The sequence below is a fragment of the Anguilla rostrata genome, chromosome 12 (genome assembly GCF_018555375.3).
Source record: "Anguilla rostrata isolate EN2019 chromosome 12, ASM1855537v3, whole genome shotgun sequence".
NCBI lineage: Eukaryota > Metazoa > Chordata > Actinopteri > Anguilliformes > Anguillidae > Anguilla > Anguilla rostrata.
In genome coordinates, this window is record NC_057944.1 from 17,880,710 (window position 1) to 17,901,788 (window position 21,079).

General features: G+C 37.6%; 2 protein-coding genes across 2 annotated transcripts; both read left to right on the plus strand.

Annotated features, from left to right (window-relative positions):
• Positions 1-69: 69 nt before the first annotated feature.
• Positions 70-6,910, plus strand: LOC135236776 (extracellular calcium-sensing receptor-like). The gene is made up of 6 exons (XM_064303307.1): positions 70-275; positions 536-827; positions 1,867-2,661; positions 2,760-2,987; positions 4,407-4,530; positions 4,659-6,910. Exons 1-6 carry the CDS (start codon positions 70-72, stop codon positions 5,570-5,572), a joined length of 2,559 nt encoding a protein of 852 aa, XP_064159377.1. The 3' UTR covers positions 5,573-6,910.
• A 4,988-nt stretch (positions 6,911-11,898) lies between these two features.
• LOC135236275 (extracellular calcium-sensing receptor-like) lies at positions 11,899-16,039 on the plus strand. The gene is made up of 6 exons (XM_064302545.1): positions 11,899-12,215; positions 12,449-12,740; positions 13,175-13,969; positions 14,068-14,295; positions 14,648-14,771; positions 14,917-16,039. The coding sequence occupies exons 1-6, from the start codon at positions 11,998-12,000 to the stop codon at positions 15,825-15,827; spliced, it is 2,568 nt and encodes an 855-aa protein (XP_064158615.1). The 5' UTR covers positions 11,899-11,997; the 3' UTR covers positions 15,828-16,039.
• The last annotated feature ends 5,040 nt before the right edge of the window (positions 16,040-21,079 follow it).

Here is a 21,079-nt window from a genome sequence, read left to right on the forward strand (position 1 = left end):
GATGGAGAATTAAAACTGTTGTATTTAAACCAGGTACACAGCAGTGCTGGATGTGATATGTGCAGTGGGATGGCACTGCAGATCATTCTGCTGGTACAGACAGTCCTCTGGGCTGCAGCACAGACTCCACCATGCAGAATACTGGGGAGGGCAGCCAAGCCCAGCTTCTATCAACATGGAGACATCAACATCGGTGGAGTCTTCTCCCTGCACAATATTCCTTTGGACACGACCATCAAATTTAATGCCAAACCAGAACTGCTGAGATGCTCTCGGTGAGGTTAACCTGTAAGAGTTGCCTGTATTAGTGGTAATTTCATGATATGTTCTGTGATTCCAAGAATCCTAGGAGTAAAATCAATAATGTGAAAAATGTAAGCTATTGAATTTACTCTACATGTTACTTGGCATTGTTGGTGCCTGCTGGGTAAATACATGATGCATGCCTTTTCAAATACTGCCAAATGACAGTGTAAAATAGGATGTTCAAATTGGATAATTAAAACAAACAATCTACATAATGTTTCATTTCTAGAGTGAACTTCAGAGAATTCTGGGTGGCCCAGGCTATGATCTTCGCCATTGAAGAAATAAACAACAGAACAGATGTCCTCCCAGGAGTATCTCTTGGATATAAAATATATGACACCTGTTTCTCTGCAGCATTCTCAATACAGTCAGCCTTGGCTTTGATGAATGGTTATGACGAAACACTGACCGACACATCCTGCTCCACACCGGCCATGGTGCAGGCCATCATTGGAGAATCAGGATCTACAAACACTATGGCAATTGCTGCAACAGTAGGATTATTTCAAATTCCAGTGGTGAGTAGGCATTCATTGATATTTAAAAGCTGAAGTAGCATAAGAAGTCTCCTGTTCAGGGGTTATCTGTTGTGTAAATGTCATGGAAAAATAGCACTAATGGAAAATATTATATTTATGTTAAATGTTTGGGGGGGAAACATTTTTAAAAATACCTCTGAAATGACACATTAACTTTAGTGATTAAATGCTTCCAGCCATCAAAAATGAATAGTCCCCAGCAAAGTATTCTTCTATGCTTCTGCTAAGTGTATTGTGGTGCATAGTGATTGAAAAATTAATGTTCAAAACACTTTATTCAACTTTATAGTCCAAAATACCATAATTTAAAAAATCGAAACATTAATTTATGTTTAAGTATTATTTCAACATTTTACTTGCAATTGAAAATTGAATAGCTCTTGTCACTTTTATTAAACATAATTTCTACAGACATTACCTGATTGTATTTGTAAAATAGATTACTGACATTTTATCGAAAATGTTTTATATTCTTAAAATGTGGTGGATATTGGGAACTGGCATGCAACTTAGAAAATATGCCAGTGCCTAACATAACTCTTTCTTTCTGAACATATTCCACTTATGTGAGTTTCGATGGATAAAAACATTTGGTATGTGACTGTAATATAAGATATTCCAAAGAAGCATAGTGAACATAGATTCATCTGTGTTGTTGAACAGAGAGAAAATGATGGTTGAAAAACATTATGGGGAGAACAATAATTGTGATACAAAAAATTGACTTGCCACTGTGGGGATACACAAGTTGTACTATTACAGCATTCCCATGGACGCCCCTATTAAGAATTACTGATTTTGCGACACTTGCATTCAGAAGATATTTCCCCAAACACAAAACATAATTATAATAGATTTCAACTGAAAAGTCCTTAAAATGTCCGGATGATTTTGCTAGCTGTTTTCTGGTTTATTAAAAAGCAGTTTTCCTCCATTGTGTCAATTATATGATATCCATTCCCCGTCCCTCTAATTCATTATGGTTATGTTTTCATATGCTTTATATTGACTTTTTCAGATCAGTCACTTTTCAACATGTGCATGTCTGAGCAATAGGAAAACGTTCCCGACGTTCTTCAGAACCATTCCCAGTGACTATTACCAGAGCAGAGCACTGGCTCAGATGGTGAAGCACTTTGGCTGGACCTGGATAGGAGCAGTGAGAAGTGACAGCGACTACGGCAACAATGGGATGGCCACATTTATAGAAGCTGCTCAGCAGGAAGGGATCTGCATTGAGTATTCTGAGAAGTTTTACAGGACACAACCAGAGAAATTACTGAAAGTTGTAGATGTTATCAAAAGAGGTACTGCAAAGGTAATTGTAGCATTTCTTAGTGAGGGTGAAATGATCAAGTTGCTGGAGCAGCTGACACTTCAGAATATTACAGGTCTCCAAATGATTGGTTGTGAAAGCTGGATGACATCAAGCAGTTTAGTAACACCTACAACTTTCAGAATACTGGGAGGGTCTATTGGCTTTGCTGTTACCAAAGCCAAAATAAATGGCTTCAAAGAGTTTTTGTTGAAACTTCACCCATCCCAATACCCAGATAATACTGTTGTCATAGACTTTTGGGAAAATGTGTTTCAATGTTCCCTCACAAATGAAAACAATCTACCTCACATGAATCCGTGCACGGGATCTGAGAGCTTAACTGAAGTGAAAAACGAATACACTGACATATCAGAGCTGAGAAGCTCCACCAATGTTTACAAAGCAGTATATGCTGTTGCTCATTCTTTACATGGCTTATTGGCATGTACAGCCCATAAAGACTGTACAAACAGTGTGAATACAGAGCCCTGGCAGGTAAATAAATAAACCGTTCTTACGAAGCTAATAAAATCCTCATTATGAACCAGCCCAATCAAATATTTATCTCAGCTTAAATCTTTGTTGCCCTACAGGTACTTAGGTCTCTGAAAAAAGTCAATTTTACTTTGGGAACTGGAGAGAAAGTCTCTTTTGACAGTAATGGAGATCCAGCGGCAAGATATGAGGTGGTGAACTGGCAGCTTGGTCCTGATGGTGCAGTACAGTTTAGAGTGGTTGGCAACTATGATGCCTCTTTACCATCTGGGCAGCAGTTTGTGATGAGACCTGTTAGTATGGTTTGGGCTGGTGGGCAAAAAGAGGTAAGTGTTTATGCTCTACATGAAAATGTGGTCTGATGACAGCACATGTATGCAGCTGTATACCTGTGTGCTGCAATTATAACAGTTCAAACAATTCAGCAGCATACATTGTTTACCGTTGCTTACCGTGTTAATTCAATTAAGGTATCTACTTTATTTCCATTTTGGTAATTTCAAAATAATAGCTAAGATTTATTTCAGCTTGTATGTACTATATCAGATTTTCAGTGGGTCAAATGTTTACATACACTTTGTTAGTATTTGGTGGCATTGCCTTTTATTTTCTTAACTTGAATCAAACGTTTGGGTTAGCAGTAACATTGCATCTGTGCATGCCAAACTTATTCTGTTCCTAGTAAACATCCGATGAGTTGCCAGTTTTAAATATCTGCTAAGTTAGTAGTGATGGGCAAATTAGTTCTTTTCAGTGTACTGAATCAGTAGAATCAGCTCACTAAAAAGATTTGTTCAAAAGATTTGTTCACCGAATCAGTGGCTCAATAATTGCTGTCTCACTCTAAATTTTTGAGTTACATCATCACCTACGAGGGTGAGTATGTGCACAAATGATATTATTATAATTACAATAATTATCAGCGCTCATATCAAGGGCAACTTCAGCCATGCCAAGGCTAGGGTGATGTAACAGTTGAATTCTAGAACACCTGGTGAACATGCAGAAAAACTTTGGAAATGTTGGAAATGTTTTAGAACACACCTGCAAAAGGGTTAACTAAATAGTTAGCTCGGTAAGTGGCTAAGTGTCACAATCATCAGCTGAATAATTAATAAGAAGTTAAGTAAACATTTGAGTGGATTAAAATAAAAACACTTCCTTCCTAGCTTCTGTCATCATTCCAGGAGACAGCCATGAAGGCAGTTTATCAACCCTGCTAATCCAGACAGAACAGAAGCTAGGAATCAGTTTACATACGCCTGTACATATATTAGTCAGCAAAAACTATAGCTGGCCAACGACAACTATATCACACTCTCTCTCACTGCCTTGGTAGATCAGTAGATAGCTAGCAAGATAGATAGATAAACAGGTAGATAGATAAAGATCTGTCTAGTTCTCTCAATAGCTAGCTAGCGTCAGTTATAACGATCGCTAGGAAGCAAGACATAGTTAACTAGCTAATACATACACAGCATTTACTTACTCTGATTGGTGATTGCTGATGACTGACTGTAGGTTATACGTATTCACAATAGTTATGCTAAGATCGTCATATTTAAAGTCAGGTTCAAAGCAAATCACAAGCAACTGCTCCATGTTTACTGTTCCACAGGAAATGGTACTATGACAGATCTCACAAAAGTATTAAAAACCCTCCTTTATGGGCCACATATCTATATGATAAAGTATTGCAAATAATTATTATGATCTATTCAAACGTCACATTGTCCATTGCACAGAAACCCAGGTCAGCGTGCAGTGAGAGCTGTCCCCCAGGCACTCGGAAGGCTGTGCAGAGAGGAAGGCCTGTCTGCTGCTATGACTGTGTGCCCTGCGCTGAGGGAGAAATCAGCAATACCACAGGTAGTCAACTCTAACCAGTCTAAAGAGAACATTTCCTAGTTGCACTTTTTTATTGTGTTGTATATGCTCATTTTACTGTACAGCCTTAGCTGTAAGAGTGTTCTAATAATGATATTATTTCTTTACAGATTCGAACAACTGTATTCAGTGTAAGGAAGAGCACTGGTCCAATGCTAAAAGAGATCAATGTATTTCAAAGGCTGTCGAATTTCTGTCATTTCATGAAATTATGGGAATCGTGCTTGTTATTTTTTCTATATTTGGAGCATGTGTTACTGCATTTGTGGCTGTGTGGTTCTTTATAAAGAAGGACACACCCATTGTGAAAGCCAACAACTCAGAGTTGAGCTTCCTGCTGCTCTTTTCATTGAAACTGTGTTTCCTTTGCTCTCTTACCTTCATCGGCCGGCCCTCTGAGTGGTCCTGTATGCTGCGCCACACTGCGTTTGGGATCACCTTTGTCCTCTGCATCTCCTGTGTTCTGGGAAAAACAATAGTGGTGTTAATGGCCTTCAGGGCTACACTTCCAGGCAGTAATGTGATGAAGTGGTTTGGGCCTCTGCAGCAGAGACTGAGTGTTCTTGCTTTCACTCTCATACAGGTCCTTATTTGTGTGCTTTGGTTAACAATATCCCCACCATTCCCCAACAAGAACATGAAGCACTACAAAGAAAAGATCATTCTAGAATGTGATGTCGGATCAGCAGTGGGGTTCTGGGCTGTACTGGGTTATATCGGACTCCTCTCTATATTGTGCTTTGTTTTAGCTTTTCTGGCTCGTAAGCTGCCTGACAACTTCAATGAAGCCAAGTACATCACATTCAGCATGCTCATATTCTGTGCAGTCTGGATCACCTTTATCCCAGCTTATGTCAGCTCACCTGGAAAGTTCACTGTAGCTGTGGAGATTTTTGCAATTTTAGCATCTAGTTTTGGCTTGCTATTCTGTATCTTTCTACCAAAATGTTATATAATATTATTCAGACCAGAGCAAAATACAAGGAAACATATAATGGGTAAAACAGACATGAAATCTCACTGATTGCCTACGCCATTTTATAAATTTTACCAGAATTTTTTTTTTTACGATACTGGACCACAGAGCCATAGTATGTGAAAAAAGAATGTATTATGTTTTAAAAAAAAGGTTCACTATATATCCATGAAAGAAATGACGATCACTTGATGGCAACCCTCAAGAACTTCACCAAGCACTTTGTGGCTTATGGCTGACTCATTTTGAAGAACCACCAGGGACTACAAAACTGCATCATTCTATTGTGGTCATAGAAAAAAAAAATGTGTCATTGCATTAAAAAAAGTTATTTTACTGAATAGTGATACAATTAAAATATGTTTTAACTGTATCAGTGTTAATTTCTCAACAGGATTCATAAACCTGGTAAAAACATGCCATAAATCTAAGAGAAATTGATTGTAATATGTGAACAGGGCCCGGTATCTCCAGTGTTGGTTTTTATTCACCAATATGCAACAAATATGACAACCTGACAATGTTGTATGTTCCATGTGTGCAAGTGGCTATGATTTACGCACATCTGGGGTGGCAGTGTAGCCCAATCATGTGCCAGTGATTGATGAAAGCATGCAGATTTTCATTCCAACCAGTCACTACCCCTGCTGATTTCACTAATTACCATACCTTCAACCAGAGAAGAGGGAACTAATTTGTGAAATCAGCCAGTAAAGTGTTTGGTTGGAATGTAAACCTGCATACTCCCAGCCCTCCATGGCACAAATAGCACCACTGCTCTAAACAGAGCACTGTTGACAACCCCTAACTCTTTATACCAGTAACTGTATCAGGAGCTCGACAGAACTCCTAAAGGGAAATGGGAAAGTAAAAACAAAAATGCTGAGATCTCGCAAAAAGATTTTTCTTGAAAAACATTGAACCTGCTCTGATGAGCCCATCATGAATATATATGCACAGATTGTCAGGTCAGCATTTGATTCCACAAATACATCTCAGTTAATCCTACTGCTACCCATCCTATTGATCCCACCCACAGTTCCTGGCTAGGAGGGTTGATGGCTGTCTCCTGTAACAATGGAACAGACTGAAGTTAGGAAGCAAGTTTTAACTAGTGATTAATAAATGATTTATTTTGATCCAGAACCCAAACATTCGCTTAATTTTTTATTCATTATTCAGCTTGGTGATTGTGACATTAGCCGCTTAGTAGGCAAACTAGGTAATGTTTGCTAGTTAAGAATACCTCTGATAAAAACCTATTGCTTGCTACCTAACAAACTAGCAGGGATAATTCTGCTAGACATCCCACCTGCAGTGGCTAGCAGGGTTAATGAACTGTCTTCATGGCTGTCTCCTGGAACACTGACAGAAGCTATCACGCTATATTTATCTAGCAACTAGCAAATCTGGCTAATTGCTAGTTAAAATGAACTAGCTACTGCCTTCATGGCTGTCTCCTGGACCACTGAGAGACGTTAAGAAGCTAGTTGCTAATTAAAACTCTTGACTCTTGATGTTGACTCATTTTTCCATGACTTTTATCATTCAGCTTTTAAGCTAGATACACGGTCAAAGCAAATAAATGTCCTGTGCAATTTGAGTAAATAAATCTAATTACGCCATGCCACCACAGTCTGTGCAAAAAAATAACCATGGACTGCTATCCAAAGATGTTCCCGACAATTGTTGTTTAGTTTCACCTGGAGCCCAGCCCACATCCACGACGCAGAAGTAGGTAAAAACCTACATAAGAAAGTCAAAGTCCCATGTCCCCTCTCTTGTTGACTGATAGGTAAGTATTATGTATTGAAAGTGATCTAATAGGACTTCACAAATTACCCTGCTAATTTCAAACTGCCTGCAGTTGAGTTATCACAGCCAGGACAGTGTTTTTTTTAGTATTTCCTTGTTCCATTCCAGTTACAATTTCTATATTGGTCTTTAGCTCTACATTTTAACAATTTGTTTAGCACTGAGTAACCGCTAGTAAGGCTAGTATTTTACAGTTCATTCCTTGTTAAAGGTGCAGTATGCAAGGTTGGAGAAAAGAGAGTGCTATATTTGGAAAAGATCCACCACCTCCCACCATCTCCCTTCAGCTCTCCCTCCGAAGTCCCTCCCTTCAAACACATGCACGCATGCTGCCTGATCTCTTACTGGATAGAGAGGACATAAGCCTATGTGACCCGTTCTATCATAATCAGTCAGACATCGCTATGGCAATTTTTATAAATTAAGTTTTATGTCAAAGATTTTCATTTTTGGGTGTTTTAGTTTCATCTTACTTCAGTAGATCAATCTCTTGGCTTTGATAATTTGTATGTCCTAATGGCAAATTCAGAGTAAAAATATTGTATTGAAGCTTTTAAACGTAACACGACAGCACCAGTTTTGCATTGTTTGGCCAGATTATTGTGACTAGTCATAGAATCGCCTTGACTGCTTTCATGGCTACAAGTTAATGGGTTTCATCTGATTTTACCTGAAAAATGTTGTGGCTTTCATGATCTGTATGTTCATCCAGAATGCTGCGTAAAATATAGTTCTGCAGGTTTTAAATGTAAGGTGACAAGCTAGCACCGAAGTTTTGTTACTGAGACCATAGCTACTGCCATTTGTCACCAGTCACATGTAGCAACTACTTTAATATCTTAGCTTTCATGATCTGCAAGCTATGTCTCAATATCAAATTTTGAAGCTTTTAAGTTAATATTAGGTTTTCATTGATTTTGCTTGAAAAATATTTTTGCTTTCATTATCTGTCTGTTTTAATGTCAAATTCAGATTAAAATTACGGTTTTAATGGTTTTTAAACATAAAACGACTAGGTAGCACCAGAGTTTTGCGTTGTTTGGAGGTTTAACTTTAGCACTATCTGTGTATCTGTGTAGCCCTGCCCTGCCTGCACTGCCTGCACTGCCAGCACTGTGAACGCACAACAGGTTTGACAGGCATTTTGGGACGCCTCCTTGCAGATCCTGATGCTTGTTAAAACTCCTTGAACCCGGATGACACCAATTGGCATCATAAAACACTCCCTCCATTTAAGAACTGTCTTATTTCTGAACGTAGGATCGTTTCCCTGTTCTGTTATGCAGTGGAGACTTACCTTTCTCAAATATATTGAATTGACCGCCAATAAAACTGGATTTGCATTTGAAAACAGCGACTAGCTAAATTTCGGCTGTTTTGTCACCAACAGTACTAGCTGGTGAAAAACACACACAAAGCACAAAGCATGCAGTTATAATACTTAAGAAACATATTTCAGAAATAAACATTATTAGTAGAGCTAACACTTCATGCCATAATTCATTCTACGGATGAAGATGACGTTCGGGAGGTGAAAATGGAAGTGCACTGGGAATGTTTATCTCCAGGCAAAGTGAAACTGAAACCGACAAATTCACTGTATTTTAACAACACATGCGTTGTTTTTATGGTTCCTGTAATTAAATACAAATGATGTATACATTCCACAACTATATTGACGATTATAACTATAGGAATATAACCATTGTTTTACTGGCATTGCAAAGCCTACAATTATTCTGACTCTGTTTGAAACATTGGGATTCTGTAGGCTTTGTTTTTCACTTGCTTCAGTAGCTTGTTGTCGAATAATCATACAGTTCATGGAAAAGAATATATACAATTAGTAGTTGTATGCAGTTATTTCTAAAGGTATTTATTTTTGTTTTATAATTTATTGTTGTTAAACAGTTGTTTATTGTTTGAATTGCTTCCAGTATCATCAAAATAAAAGAAAACAGATTTAACCATTTTAGTTCTCATAACATATTTCCTCCAGGTACTCTGCTGATATTTTTGTGCATTATAAAGCAATGGTATGTTCTATTGCAATGGCCTTATGCTGTGGTTAATCCATACAGCCTATTCTTGCAATGTAAGATATATGCCTGAGCTGACACTTTCGGTTTTGGAAATATACTCAAGTGAACACATTATTTAGTATGTGAAAATGATGTTTTCCTCCTAAAATACTGTTACTGTTAAATGGGTTCAGCTAATTTGCTTGCTGTTTTAACATGACCTCATCTTTGGGATGCTGTGTTAATGGAAAAGAAACACCAAATTGGTCCGTGGTCAGCTGTTTGCTTTATAAAAGCTAACCTGGATGTTAAGAAACAAACAAAAACAGCTTTCCTCATCTTTTTGGACATTACCACAACTCGCTTTATGGTAAATTACAAAGTTGATTGTGCGTCAATTTTTTAAATCACAGTATTGTTTAATGAATAGAGCCCCATGCTTCATAATTTGAGGATGCTGCTAGTCACATACTACATAAATGTGTTTCCTTGTTATTATTAGTTAAAAAAAAATATGTGTATACACTCTATAGGGAGTTTACATTTACTGTTACAATTATTCCGCACCAAATACAATCATACTGAGTAGGTGCTATGAATGTAACAACGGACTACATACCTTGGTTTTAATTGTATCTGACTTGAATAGGTTATGAATGCAATTGAAATGGCTGATGACTACTGACATCTCAAAGCTGTTTGGAGTAAAATTTCATAGTGGTAGGCTCTTTCTGAATAAATGAGTAAAATCCCAAAAATTTGGATTTCATTTATGGGACTCTTCCCCACTCCCACACACTGACAATGTCACTATTGCGGTCTACAGTCGGAACGCTCTAAAATACATATGGAGTTGGAAAATTCTGTTTGTCCCGTTAGTGTCTATAAAAACACTACAGATACTTAGCAAATATGGCCCTTTGTGTTGTATCCAATAAGGTGTTAAATGAAACCTGAACAGGAAACGGAAGGATGCAACCAGCGCCATTACATTGGTCCGTATCCACATGGATTCTACAGATTGACTGTGAAATTGCAGATGACTCCGCCCACTCCAGTGCCCAGATTCAAAAGCTATCTGGTGACATACCATAATTATTAAAATACAAATATACAGGAAATAAAATATCAAGTAACAATAATCATGTTTTGGTATGTTTACATCTGCAGATTGACCTATACATTTTGTCATTTGCTAACTGCCAATATAAGCCCTCTCTTGTTTATGATCTCACAAAAAGGGAGAGATATTATTGAAGAAGTGATAGGAAATGTTCATTATCTTGAGTAAAGTTTATCTAAAAATAAAACATAGAAATCAAAATATAAGAATTTAAAAGAGGTGCAGCTAGCACTAACACTAGGCAGCTAGATATTGTTTACCAGCTGTATCTGAGGAGGCAAATGATAGGTGAATATTATGTGTGCTTACTAGCTTGTACCAGCGAGTGCCAAGTCAGTTAGCCACAGTGCAATTAATATTGACAGATGCAAAAAAGGGAGGGGATGTGACTGGAATCTTCAGAATGCTAGCACTGGAGTTGATTGATTAGATATTATTCAGGAAATGTAGTAGTATTGCTGGATCGGCATTGCCAGCTTATAGATGAGGGCTAGTTTGTTTGTAACAGCACAACCAATAATGTGCCAATGCTGACCTTCACCCACCCAGTTCACCACTATAACAACCAGGTCATATTTAAAGGGTACAAATAAAGTATTCACAATAAGACATACCAACCTTTGTTGTTCAAAATTATCATAAGCTTCTGCTCTGGAAAAATACAAATAAAACTACAGAATAATAACGTTTTCCACGAAAGACAGGGAATATGTCACTTTGATATGATACTGCCATATCAAAGGACCAGTACTGAAGTTAATAATTCAGGCAACACAATTGACATTAATAATACGGTTAACAATGAAATAAATAACTAAAATAAAGAAATAAATAAATAACAATAACACAAAGAAAATGTTCAAGCTGATTGTAAAATCTCCAACACTAAGATACATTAGGTTCAATTATGTAGGTATGAACAAATTCAAAGAAAAGTGCAATTATTATTACTTGTTTCACACAAATGCTAATAATTTATTCATTTTTGCTATTTATTTATATTAAATGCATTACATGTTACAGTTGTTGACAAATATTGCATTAATAATCTAAATCCGTATAAAAATGCAGCGTTATCATAATTTGTGTCTCAGTGATTAAATGCAATTGTTTGTGCTGACTTTCCATAAGAGTTATAATTTATTTAATTATAATTAAACTCTAAATACTAATTTAACAAAAAAAAGTCCCACTTAGTCATAGATGCTGAGTCATGTCTTGAAAGCACATTTGTGTGTGTGTGTGTCTGTGAGGCACAGGGGAAACAAAAGTATTTCAAAATATTTGCCCATTTGCATAGTATTGAAAGGTAGCACTCTATATTAGTTAATTAAAGTGAAAAGAGTTGACAATGATCGCAGTGTTTTTTGGGAATGCATTTTCCTATTGCCTCTGTTGATTAGGAATTTGCTCCACCCCAACTTGTTTCTTGGTTATGCCTTTGAGAATCACAGATCGATGGAGAATTAAAACTGCTATATTTAAACCTGGTACACAGCAGTGCTGGATCTGAGATGTGCAGTGGGATGGATCTGCAGATCATTTTGCTGGCACAGACAGTCATCTGGGCTGCAGCACAGACCCCACCATGCAGAATACTGGGGAGAGCAGCCAAGCCCAGCTTCTATCAACATGGAGACATCAACATCGGCGGGGTCTTTGCTATGCACCAAATTCCCAGGGAAATAAGCAACAAATTTGACACCAAACCGGAGCAACAGAAGTGTTCACGGTGAGATTCATTATTAAATAACATTTAGCTACTCTTTCTATTAGTGGTTATTTGACAATTTTTCTGAAATTCATATTAAACTAAGGATAATATCAAGAATATTTCTTACAAAAAAAAATATTTAATGGTATACAATAATAATATTCAAGAAACTCCTATCTACTGAATAGTCTTTGTAAGTTACCCTCCACATGGTTGGCCTGTCAAGCAATAATAAAGTGTGTAATTTCCAGAATTTATTTGAGAGAATTTCGGTTGGCCCAGACCATGATCTTTGCCACTGAAGAAATAAACAACAGAACTGACCTCCTCCCAGGTGTATCTCTTGGATATAAGATACACGATTCATGTGCCTCTCCAATATTCGCTTCAAGAGCAGCCATGACTATGATGAATGGTTATGAGGATACATTGTCTGACACATCATGCTCCACACCAGCAGTAGTGCAGGCCATTATTGGGGCATCCATTTCTACTAATGCCATTGCAATTGCAGCAACTGTTGGATTATTTCAGATTCCACTGGTAAGAGTTCCTTTACTCCTTTGTATATACTCCCAAACAGTTATTAATTCACTGATATGTAAGTGTGAATGAAATGAGAATAGTCATGCCAAGTATGTTTAGGTGTCCTAAGCAGGACTTTTCTCATGTGAAAATGAAATGGTAAAGAACAATGATTATGGGAAATGTGAAAACATTTTAACTCAACAATGATACTACAATAAACATAGTTGTCCCATCTGCTAATATCAATTGATCTTGCCAAACACAAAGTATAATTATAATGGATTTGAACTGAAAAGTCCCTAATATTTTATCCTGATGAATTTGCTTATTGTTTTCAATTTATAAAAAGCAAAAGTTTTTTTTCATTGTGTCAATTATATGATATCCAGTCTCTCTATCTCTCTCATTCATTATTATGTTTTCATATTCTTTATATTGACTTTTTTCAGATCAGTCACTTTTCAACATGTGCATGTCTGAGCAATAGAAAAAGGTTCCCCACATTCTTTAGAACTATTCCCAGTGACTATTACCAGAGCAGAGCACTGGCTCAGCTGGTGAAGCACTTTGGCTGGACCTGGATAGGAGCAGTAAGAGGTGACAGTGACTATGGCAACAACGGAATGGCAACATTTATAAAAGCTGCTCAGCAGGAAGGGATCTGCATTGAGTATTCTGAGAAATTTCACTTCACAGAGCCAGAGAAATTACTGAAGGTTGTAGATGTTATCAAAAGAGGCACTGCAACGGTAATTGTAGTATTCCTTGGCCAGAGTGAAATGAGCCCGTTTTTGGAGCAGCTGACCTTTCAGAATATTACTGGTTTTCAAATGGTTGGGAGTGAAGGCTGGATAACAGCAAGCAGTCTAGCGTCCCTGAGAAGTTTCCAAACACTGGGAGGATCTATTGGCTTTGCTGTCACACAAGGCAAAATAAATGGCTTGCAGGAATTTATATTAAAACTCCAGCCTTCCAAGTACCCAAACAACACTGATGTTACAGACTTTTGGGAAGCTGCTTTTCAGTGTTATCTAGGAAATAGAGACGAAAAGCCTCACATTACCCCCTGCACTGGATCGGAGAGCTTGATTGAACTGGAAAATGAATACACTGATGCATCAGAGCTGAGAATCTCCAACAATGTTTACAAAGCAGTATACGCTGTTGCTCATTCTCTACATGACGTGCTCGAATGTACACCCCATCAAGGCTGCACAAACAGCGTGAATACACAGCCCTGGCAGGTAACTCAATCAGCCCGTCTTACATAGTAATTAAAACCTCCATTATGAACAAAGCCAAGGAAGCATTTCTCTTGGCTAAAATCCTTGTTTCTCTATAGGTACTAAGGGCTCTGAAAAACGTCAATTTTACATTGGGAACTGGAGAAAAAGTCTCTTTTGACAGTAATGGGGATCCAGTAGCCAGATATGAGGTGGTGAATTGGCAGCTTGGTCCTGATGGTGCAGTAAAGTTCAGAGTGGTCGGCTACTATGATGCTTCTTTACCATTTGGGCAGCAGTTTGTGATGAGTCCTCTTAGTATGGTTTGGGCAGGTGGGCAAAAAGAGGTAAGTGTTCATGCACTACATGCAGAGGTCTAATAACATCACAGCTACCTGTATTCATCTTTCAGCATTGATTGAGCTAAAACATTATGTAATAGCTAAGAGTGCAACTCACGAAACAGAAGAAATGGCATATTGTCCTGTTCCTTCAAAATATTTTTTTCACAATTCTTCATTTGCCAGACTGTAAAATGCTTAGTGGCTTACATCAATAAAACTACAACAGAAAAAGAAATCACACACGTATGAGAGATGACTGTACTGAGGAAAGTAATTACACATAAAAGTATTTACACATCTGTGTCCTTCGGTGCTTTGAGTTTAAGAGTTGAAGCATCTTGTACATCATGCACAGAAACCCAGGTCAGTGTGCAGTGAGAGCTGTCCCCCAGGCACTCGGAAGGCTGTACAGAGAGGAAGGCCTGTCTGCTGCTATGACTGTGTGCCCTGTACTGAAGGAGAAATCAGCAATGCTACAGGTAATTCAGAGTTGAAACAGGTTTACATCAAACATTTTAAAGTTGTGCATTTTGTATTGTGGTGCATCTGATCATTGTAATGTACATGCATAGCTGTAAGAGGGTTCTAATAATGATAATAATAATACGTATTGTTTTCTTACAGATTCTAATGACTGCATTCTGTGTCTGGAAGAATATTGGTCTAATGCTGAAAGAGATCAATGTGTTTTAAAGATGGTGGAATTTCTATCCTTTCAAGAAATTATGGGAATCATGCTTGTCATTTTTTCAATATTTGGAGCGTGTATTACTGCATTTGTGGCTGTGCTGTTCTTTATGTACAGACAGACCCCCATTGTGAAAGCCAACAACTCAGAGCTGAGCTTCCTGCTGCTCTTTTCATTGAAACTGTGTTTCCTTTGCTCTCTTACCTTCATCGGCCGGCCCTCTGAGTGGTCCTGTATGCTACGCCACACTGCATTCGGGATCACCTTTGTCCTCTGCATCTCCTGTGTTCTGGGAAAAACAATAGTGGTGTTAATGGCCTTCAGGGCTACACTTCCAGGCAGTAATGTCATGAAGTGGTTTGGGCCTCTGCAGCAGAGACTGAGTGTTCTTGCTTTCACTCTCATACAGGTCCTTATTTGTGTGCTTTGGTTAACAATATCCCCACCATTCCCCAACAAGAACATGAAGCACTACAAAGAAAAGATCATTCTAGAATGTGATGTCGGATCAGCAGTGGGGTTCTGGGCTGTACTGGGTTATATCGGACTCCTCTCTATCTTGTGCTTTGTTTTAGCTTTTCTGGCTCGTAAGCTGCCTGACAACTTCAATGAAGCCAAGTACATCACATTCAGCATGCTCATATTCTGTGCAGTCTGGATCACCTTTATCCCAGCTTATGTCAGCTCACCTGGAAAGTTAACTGTAGCTGTGGAGATCTTTGCTATTTTAGCATCTAGTTTTGGTTTGCTGTTCTGTATTTTTCTTCCAAAATGTTATATAATATTATTCAGACCTGAGCAAAATACGAGAAAGCATATAATGGGTAAAACAGATGTGATATCTTAGTGATTGCCCGCACTATTTTATTCCCAAGAGAACTGTATAGGATACTGGACAATAGAGTCATCTGTCAAATAAGAATGCAATGTCTTAAAGTAATGTCGTGTCTAGGAACCGACAGACTTCCACGCCAATCGCCAATCTGTAGAAAACAATTTCACGAGGGAAAAGACACAACAGTAGCAAGCTCTTCAGAAAGTTTAGACTTTATTGCACAGGTGCACGAAGCCGGATCAATTCAGCCGAATTGAACCTCGATTGTCAGTTTTGCACACATTTTATATACAAATTGTGCCTCACAACCCCCCTTAACACATTTCTAAAAATACCAGCCATCTGGTCTTTTTGGCACAGTAAGGATCTTTTTTGGCAGCGTAAGGATTTTCAGTTTCCTGCTCGTGGGTCAACCTGACCTTCTTGGCACCACAATGATTTTCGGTTCTATGGTGATCTTATCGTATCAATGATTCTCGGTTCTATGGTGATTTTATCGTATCAATGATTTTCGGTTCTATGGCGATCTTATCGTAGTGGAAAGTTATCCCAACTTTCCCTTACTCTGTACTTTTCCACTATGCATACACATCATCGCTTTCTGTATTTTTCCATTACGCATACAAATTCACAGAGGTATAGCCTCCTGTACTTTTCTACTGTATTCGGGTTACACAGGGGTCACTGTAAAGTATTAGTCTTCTAGCACTTCTATTTGGCAATAATTTTCTGCTGAGTAAGTATGGTTTTTTAAGCCTTCTGCGTTTGCTTTTTTTCTACAGTGTACACTCTGGTTTCTTGCGTTTCCATAAGCTTAGCTGCAACTACTGATATAGGTTTATTGGATTACATATTGATTATATTAGTATATAGTTATACATGTGATATATTTTTAACATGCAGCATCGAGAGTTTGGAGGAAACAGTCTGATCAACATTGATGGGAATACCTTAACTTTAACATGTGACGTCATCACAATCATGGGGAGTCTCAAAATTCTCCTACAGTAATAATCTTGAAGATTTTCATTAAAATAAATGTCTGTTCAGTCACTATCTATCGCTGAATTAGGTAACACAATGGTGATTGAGCGTATCGTTATATTAATTTATATTATTATTATTATTATAATTTATGATTAAAGAACTGGGTGTCTGTGGCGACATTCCCGGAAAAAACTCAGAAAATCAGAAGCGGCGCATAGTTAGTGACGCATTTTCCATCACCCATCAGTGGTTGGTCCGCCAGAGAGGGTAGGTGGACGCAACAGGCTCGCTCTTCAACTCACTTGTGTGTGAGCGGCGCACTGTTTTTTCCGGTGTCTGCTAGCCTTACAATAACAGAGAGGGGGGGGGGGGGGGGGTTATGGAACCCTAATAGGTTTTTGTGTAACATGAGAGGTCATATTATTTGTTGATGTAGATTTCCTACTACATTTGATAACAATGTAACATTACTAAATTACATAGCTATTTGCACAGCTAACACTAGCTACCGGACCATGTCAAGAAAGGCAACATTAGTTTAGACAACATTGCGCACAGCATCCATCTCTCATATCAGGTAACGTTGCGTTAGCTAGCTAGCTAGCTAATGTAATTAACACAATCTAATGCTAGCTAACGCTACCGACCGGTACCGACCTCGCAAACTGTCTCTCGAATGCAATGCTACCTTGTTGTAACGTAGCAATGTAGCTAACTAAAAAGTCAGTTCAGATCAATGATTCGCAACAAGACTGGATGAAACTTGCAAAATTCCATTTAACATGGTTGTGTACTTATAGTACATCGCTTTGGATAAAAGTGTCTGCCAAATAAATGTTATGTAAATATAATGGTTGTGGATTTCTTGTTAGTTGCAGCATTGAGAAAAGAATTTGTGGTAAATGGTAATATTAAAATATTCTCCAAATAACACAATAGCTTAAATCCGCACATGGGGAGACATTAGACACTTACTGTGACTAGATTTTCTTGTGAGAAAAATTATCGACTTCATATTTGGGCAGTATTGTTACCATTGACTCACAGTGATAGGTGGAACAAAAACACTTGAAGCCTGAAGCCAAGCACACTGCTGCAATGAGCAATGTCTCTCAACAAGACCTGGAAGTTAGCTTCAAAAATGAAGCTCGGTTTTAGCCGCTTGGTTGAAATAAATACGCATTGAAATAAATACGTATAGAAATAAATAAGATCCCTTCAAAAATAAAAGCACCATGAAATAAAACAGACATGAAGTAACTAATAGATGTTTATTTATTTAATTGCTTATTTATTTATTTCATTATATATTTCATTGCTTTTTTATTTATTTAATGCTAAATTTCATTACTTTTTATTTATGTATTTATTTCATTGCTTATTTGTTTATATCATAGATAGAAGACTTAAGGTGCTGAAGGATAAATGATGCATGTTGCCATTTAGTAGACTGATAATAATGATTTTGCGAATGTATTTTTAATGCTGCATGTGCTGCAGTGGGCAATTGAGAGGGGAAGGAACACCACTGAAAGGGAAGGGCAAGGATGTGAGCTCTTTAAGTGTTTGGGAAATATACCATTGGAATATATCCTATTGCCAATTAATTCTGTATGGGAGCAAGAAGGGATACCTGCTGAGTAGCATGCTGTCGCTCCATTACAGCTCTCTGGCCCAAGTTGGGTGGTGGGGGTATGTGTTGGGGTGGTGTGTTTACGGCGCCATCTGCAGGCAGAGAGGGAGTGATTTAGCTGGCCTGCAACCACAGCTGTAGGCAACTACAGTGATTGGTAACACTTGGTATCTGTTCTGCCTGCAGTGAGACCGGGGCTTGGGAATGAGAGACGCACGCGGGAGCTATGAGGCGTCTAATCCCTTTATCTGCCACGTGTGTTTAGTTTGTTTACCTGTTTGTGTATGGAAGCACACAATAAATCCTGAGTGAGACACAGAATTGTGGACTGTGTGGTTTGTGGGCAGAGGAACTTGAGAACCCTTTACAACCTGCTTTTCACAGACGTTAAAAACAGACGCAATTACCTTTGCCGCAATTGCCACCAGCCATGATAAATCTCATGCAGCAAGTCATATGCATACATTTCCATTCTCTCCTCCCATATTTGTGCCGTTAACGCAAACACACAAATTTTAGGGATGCTGCATTTTTCTTGCTTTACCAGCGTAAATCTCTGGTGCGGCACCTTAGTAAATATGGAAAAACGCTATTTATCTCGTTAGTGCAAATCCTTAGTAAATATGGCCCTTTGTGTTGTATCTAATAAGGGGTCAAATGCCATCTGAACTGGAAATGAATGGATGCAGCCAGCACCATTAAATTGGCCCATATCCACATTGATTTATCCAGTATAGATTGACTGTGAAAGTGCAGATGACTCCGCTCACTTCAGTGTTACAACCTGCACTCCGGCCATACCCAACATGGGGCTGTGAAATTAGTGTAAATGTAATGCAGATGTGCCAACGTGGAGGCCAATTTGGCCCAGAGTCAAAAGCTATCTGGTGACATATCATAGATATTAAAATACAAATGTACAGGAAATAAAATACTTATAAAATGAAATAATCATGTTTTGGTATGTTTACATGTGCCAACTGGCCCATAGATTTTCTCATTTACTAACTGTCAACAAAAGCCCAGTCTTGTCTCACAAAAAGGGAGAGATATTTAGATATATTTGGGAAAATTATATTTCTTAAAATTTTACATTAGCTTGAGTCAAGTTAAGGTAAAAATAAAGGAAAAGAAGTCAAAATATAAGAAAAAGAGATGCAGCTAGCACTAGGCAGCTAGATACTATGTTTACCAGCTGTATCTGAGGAGGCAAACAATATGCAAATACTATTTGTGCTAACTAGCTTGGGAAACCAAATAGTACCAGCTAGCAATTTATTACCGATAATACATACATTAGCGCCAAGTCAGTTAGCAACAATGCAATTAATATTGACAGATGCAAAAAAGGGAGGGGATGAGACTGGATTCTTCAGAATGCTAGCTCTGGAGCTGATTGATTAGATATTGTTCAGGAAATGTAGTAGTATTTCTGGATCGGCATTGGCAACTTATAGATGAGGGCAAGTTTGTTTGTAACAGCACAACCAATTATGTGCCAAGTTCCCCAATATACCAACAAGGTCATATTTACAGGGTATGAATAAACTATTCAAAAGAAGACATAACAACCCTTGTTGTTCAACATTATCTTTAGATTTTGCTCTGTAAAAATACAAATAAAATGAGAGGAAAATAACATTTTCCACAAAAAATACCAGGGAACATGTCACTTTGATAGTGTGCCTTAAAAAGGACCGGTACTGATGTTGATAACAAAATTGATGTTAATACCACGGTCGACAATGAAAGAAATAACACCAGTAACTACAGTACTGGCACAAATTATGGAAACACTGTGCTTATTTATCAAGTTATTTATCACTCTTAAAATTTTTGTTGGTGCCTTCTCTTCTGTTCTTGTTTTTCAGACCCATTTTTGACTGTAAAAATGTATTCAAAACCATTATCTTCGACATTTTATGTGACCATCAGTAATTTGAAATAAAGTATACGAGTCAGAAAAGAAAACAGTTTTCTTCTCATGCATATTATCATTGTATGTAGAAAAAAAAATAGACAAAGAAATACATGTTAAAGCTGATTTTAAAATCTCCAACAATAAGATACATTAGACTGCTCAATATTGTAGGAATGACCTAATTCAAAGGAAATTACAATTATTATTACTTGTTTCACACAAATTATACTTAATTCTGCATTTTTGGTTTGTATTTATATTAAATGCAAAACATTTTGTGTTTATTGGCAAATACTGCATTAATCATCAAAATCTGTTTAAAAATGCAGCACTTCCATAATGTACATGCAGCCAAAAATACACCAATGCTCAGTGATTAAATGAAACTTTATATCCTGACTTTCCATCATGGCTATAATGATGATTTCAAATATATTTAAGTTTATCCCTTATACATATAAATTAAGTAAATACAAAATACTAATTTAACAAACAAAAAATCCCACTTGGTCATAAAGTCATGTCTTCAAAGTGTGTGTGTGTGTGTGTGTGTGTGTGTGTGTGTGTGTGTGTGTGTGTGTGTGCGTGTGAAGCACAGGGTAGACAAAAGTATTTCAAAATATTTATCAATTTGCAAAATACTGAAAGGAAAAACTTAACTACATTGAAAAGTGTTGACAATGATCGCAGTGTTTCTAGGAAATTTATTTGTCTGTTACCTCT

Excerpts from the sequence above, each read along its gene's own strand:
- LOC135236776 (XM_064303307.1), top strand. The coding sequence starts at position 70 with ATGGCACTGCAGATCATTCTGCTGGTACAGACAGTCCTCTGGGCTGCA. Across the intron at positions 828-1,866 it reads GATTATTTCAAATTCCAGTG|ATCAGTCACTTTTCAACATG; the intron begins GTGAGTAGGCAT and ends TGACTTTTTCAG. Across the intron at positions 2,662-2,759 it reads TGAATACAGAGCCCTGGCAG|GTACTTAGGTCTCTGAAAAA; the intron begins GTAAATAAATAA and ends GTTGCCCTACAG.
- LOC135236275 (XM_064302545.1), top strand. The coding sequence starts at position 11,998 with ATGTGCAGTGGGATGGATCTGCAGATCATTTTGCTGGCACAGACAGTC. Across the intron at positions 13,970-14,067 it reads TGAATACACAGCCCTGGCAG|GTACTAAGGGCTCTGAAAAA; the intron begins GTAACTCAATCA and ends GTTTCTCTATAG. Across the intron at positions 14,772-14,916 it reads AGAAATCAGCAATGCTACAG|ATTCTAATGACTGCATTCTG; the intron begins GTAATTCAGAGT and ends GTTTTCTTACAG.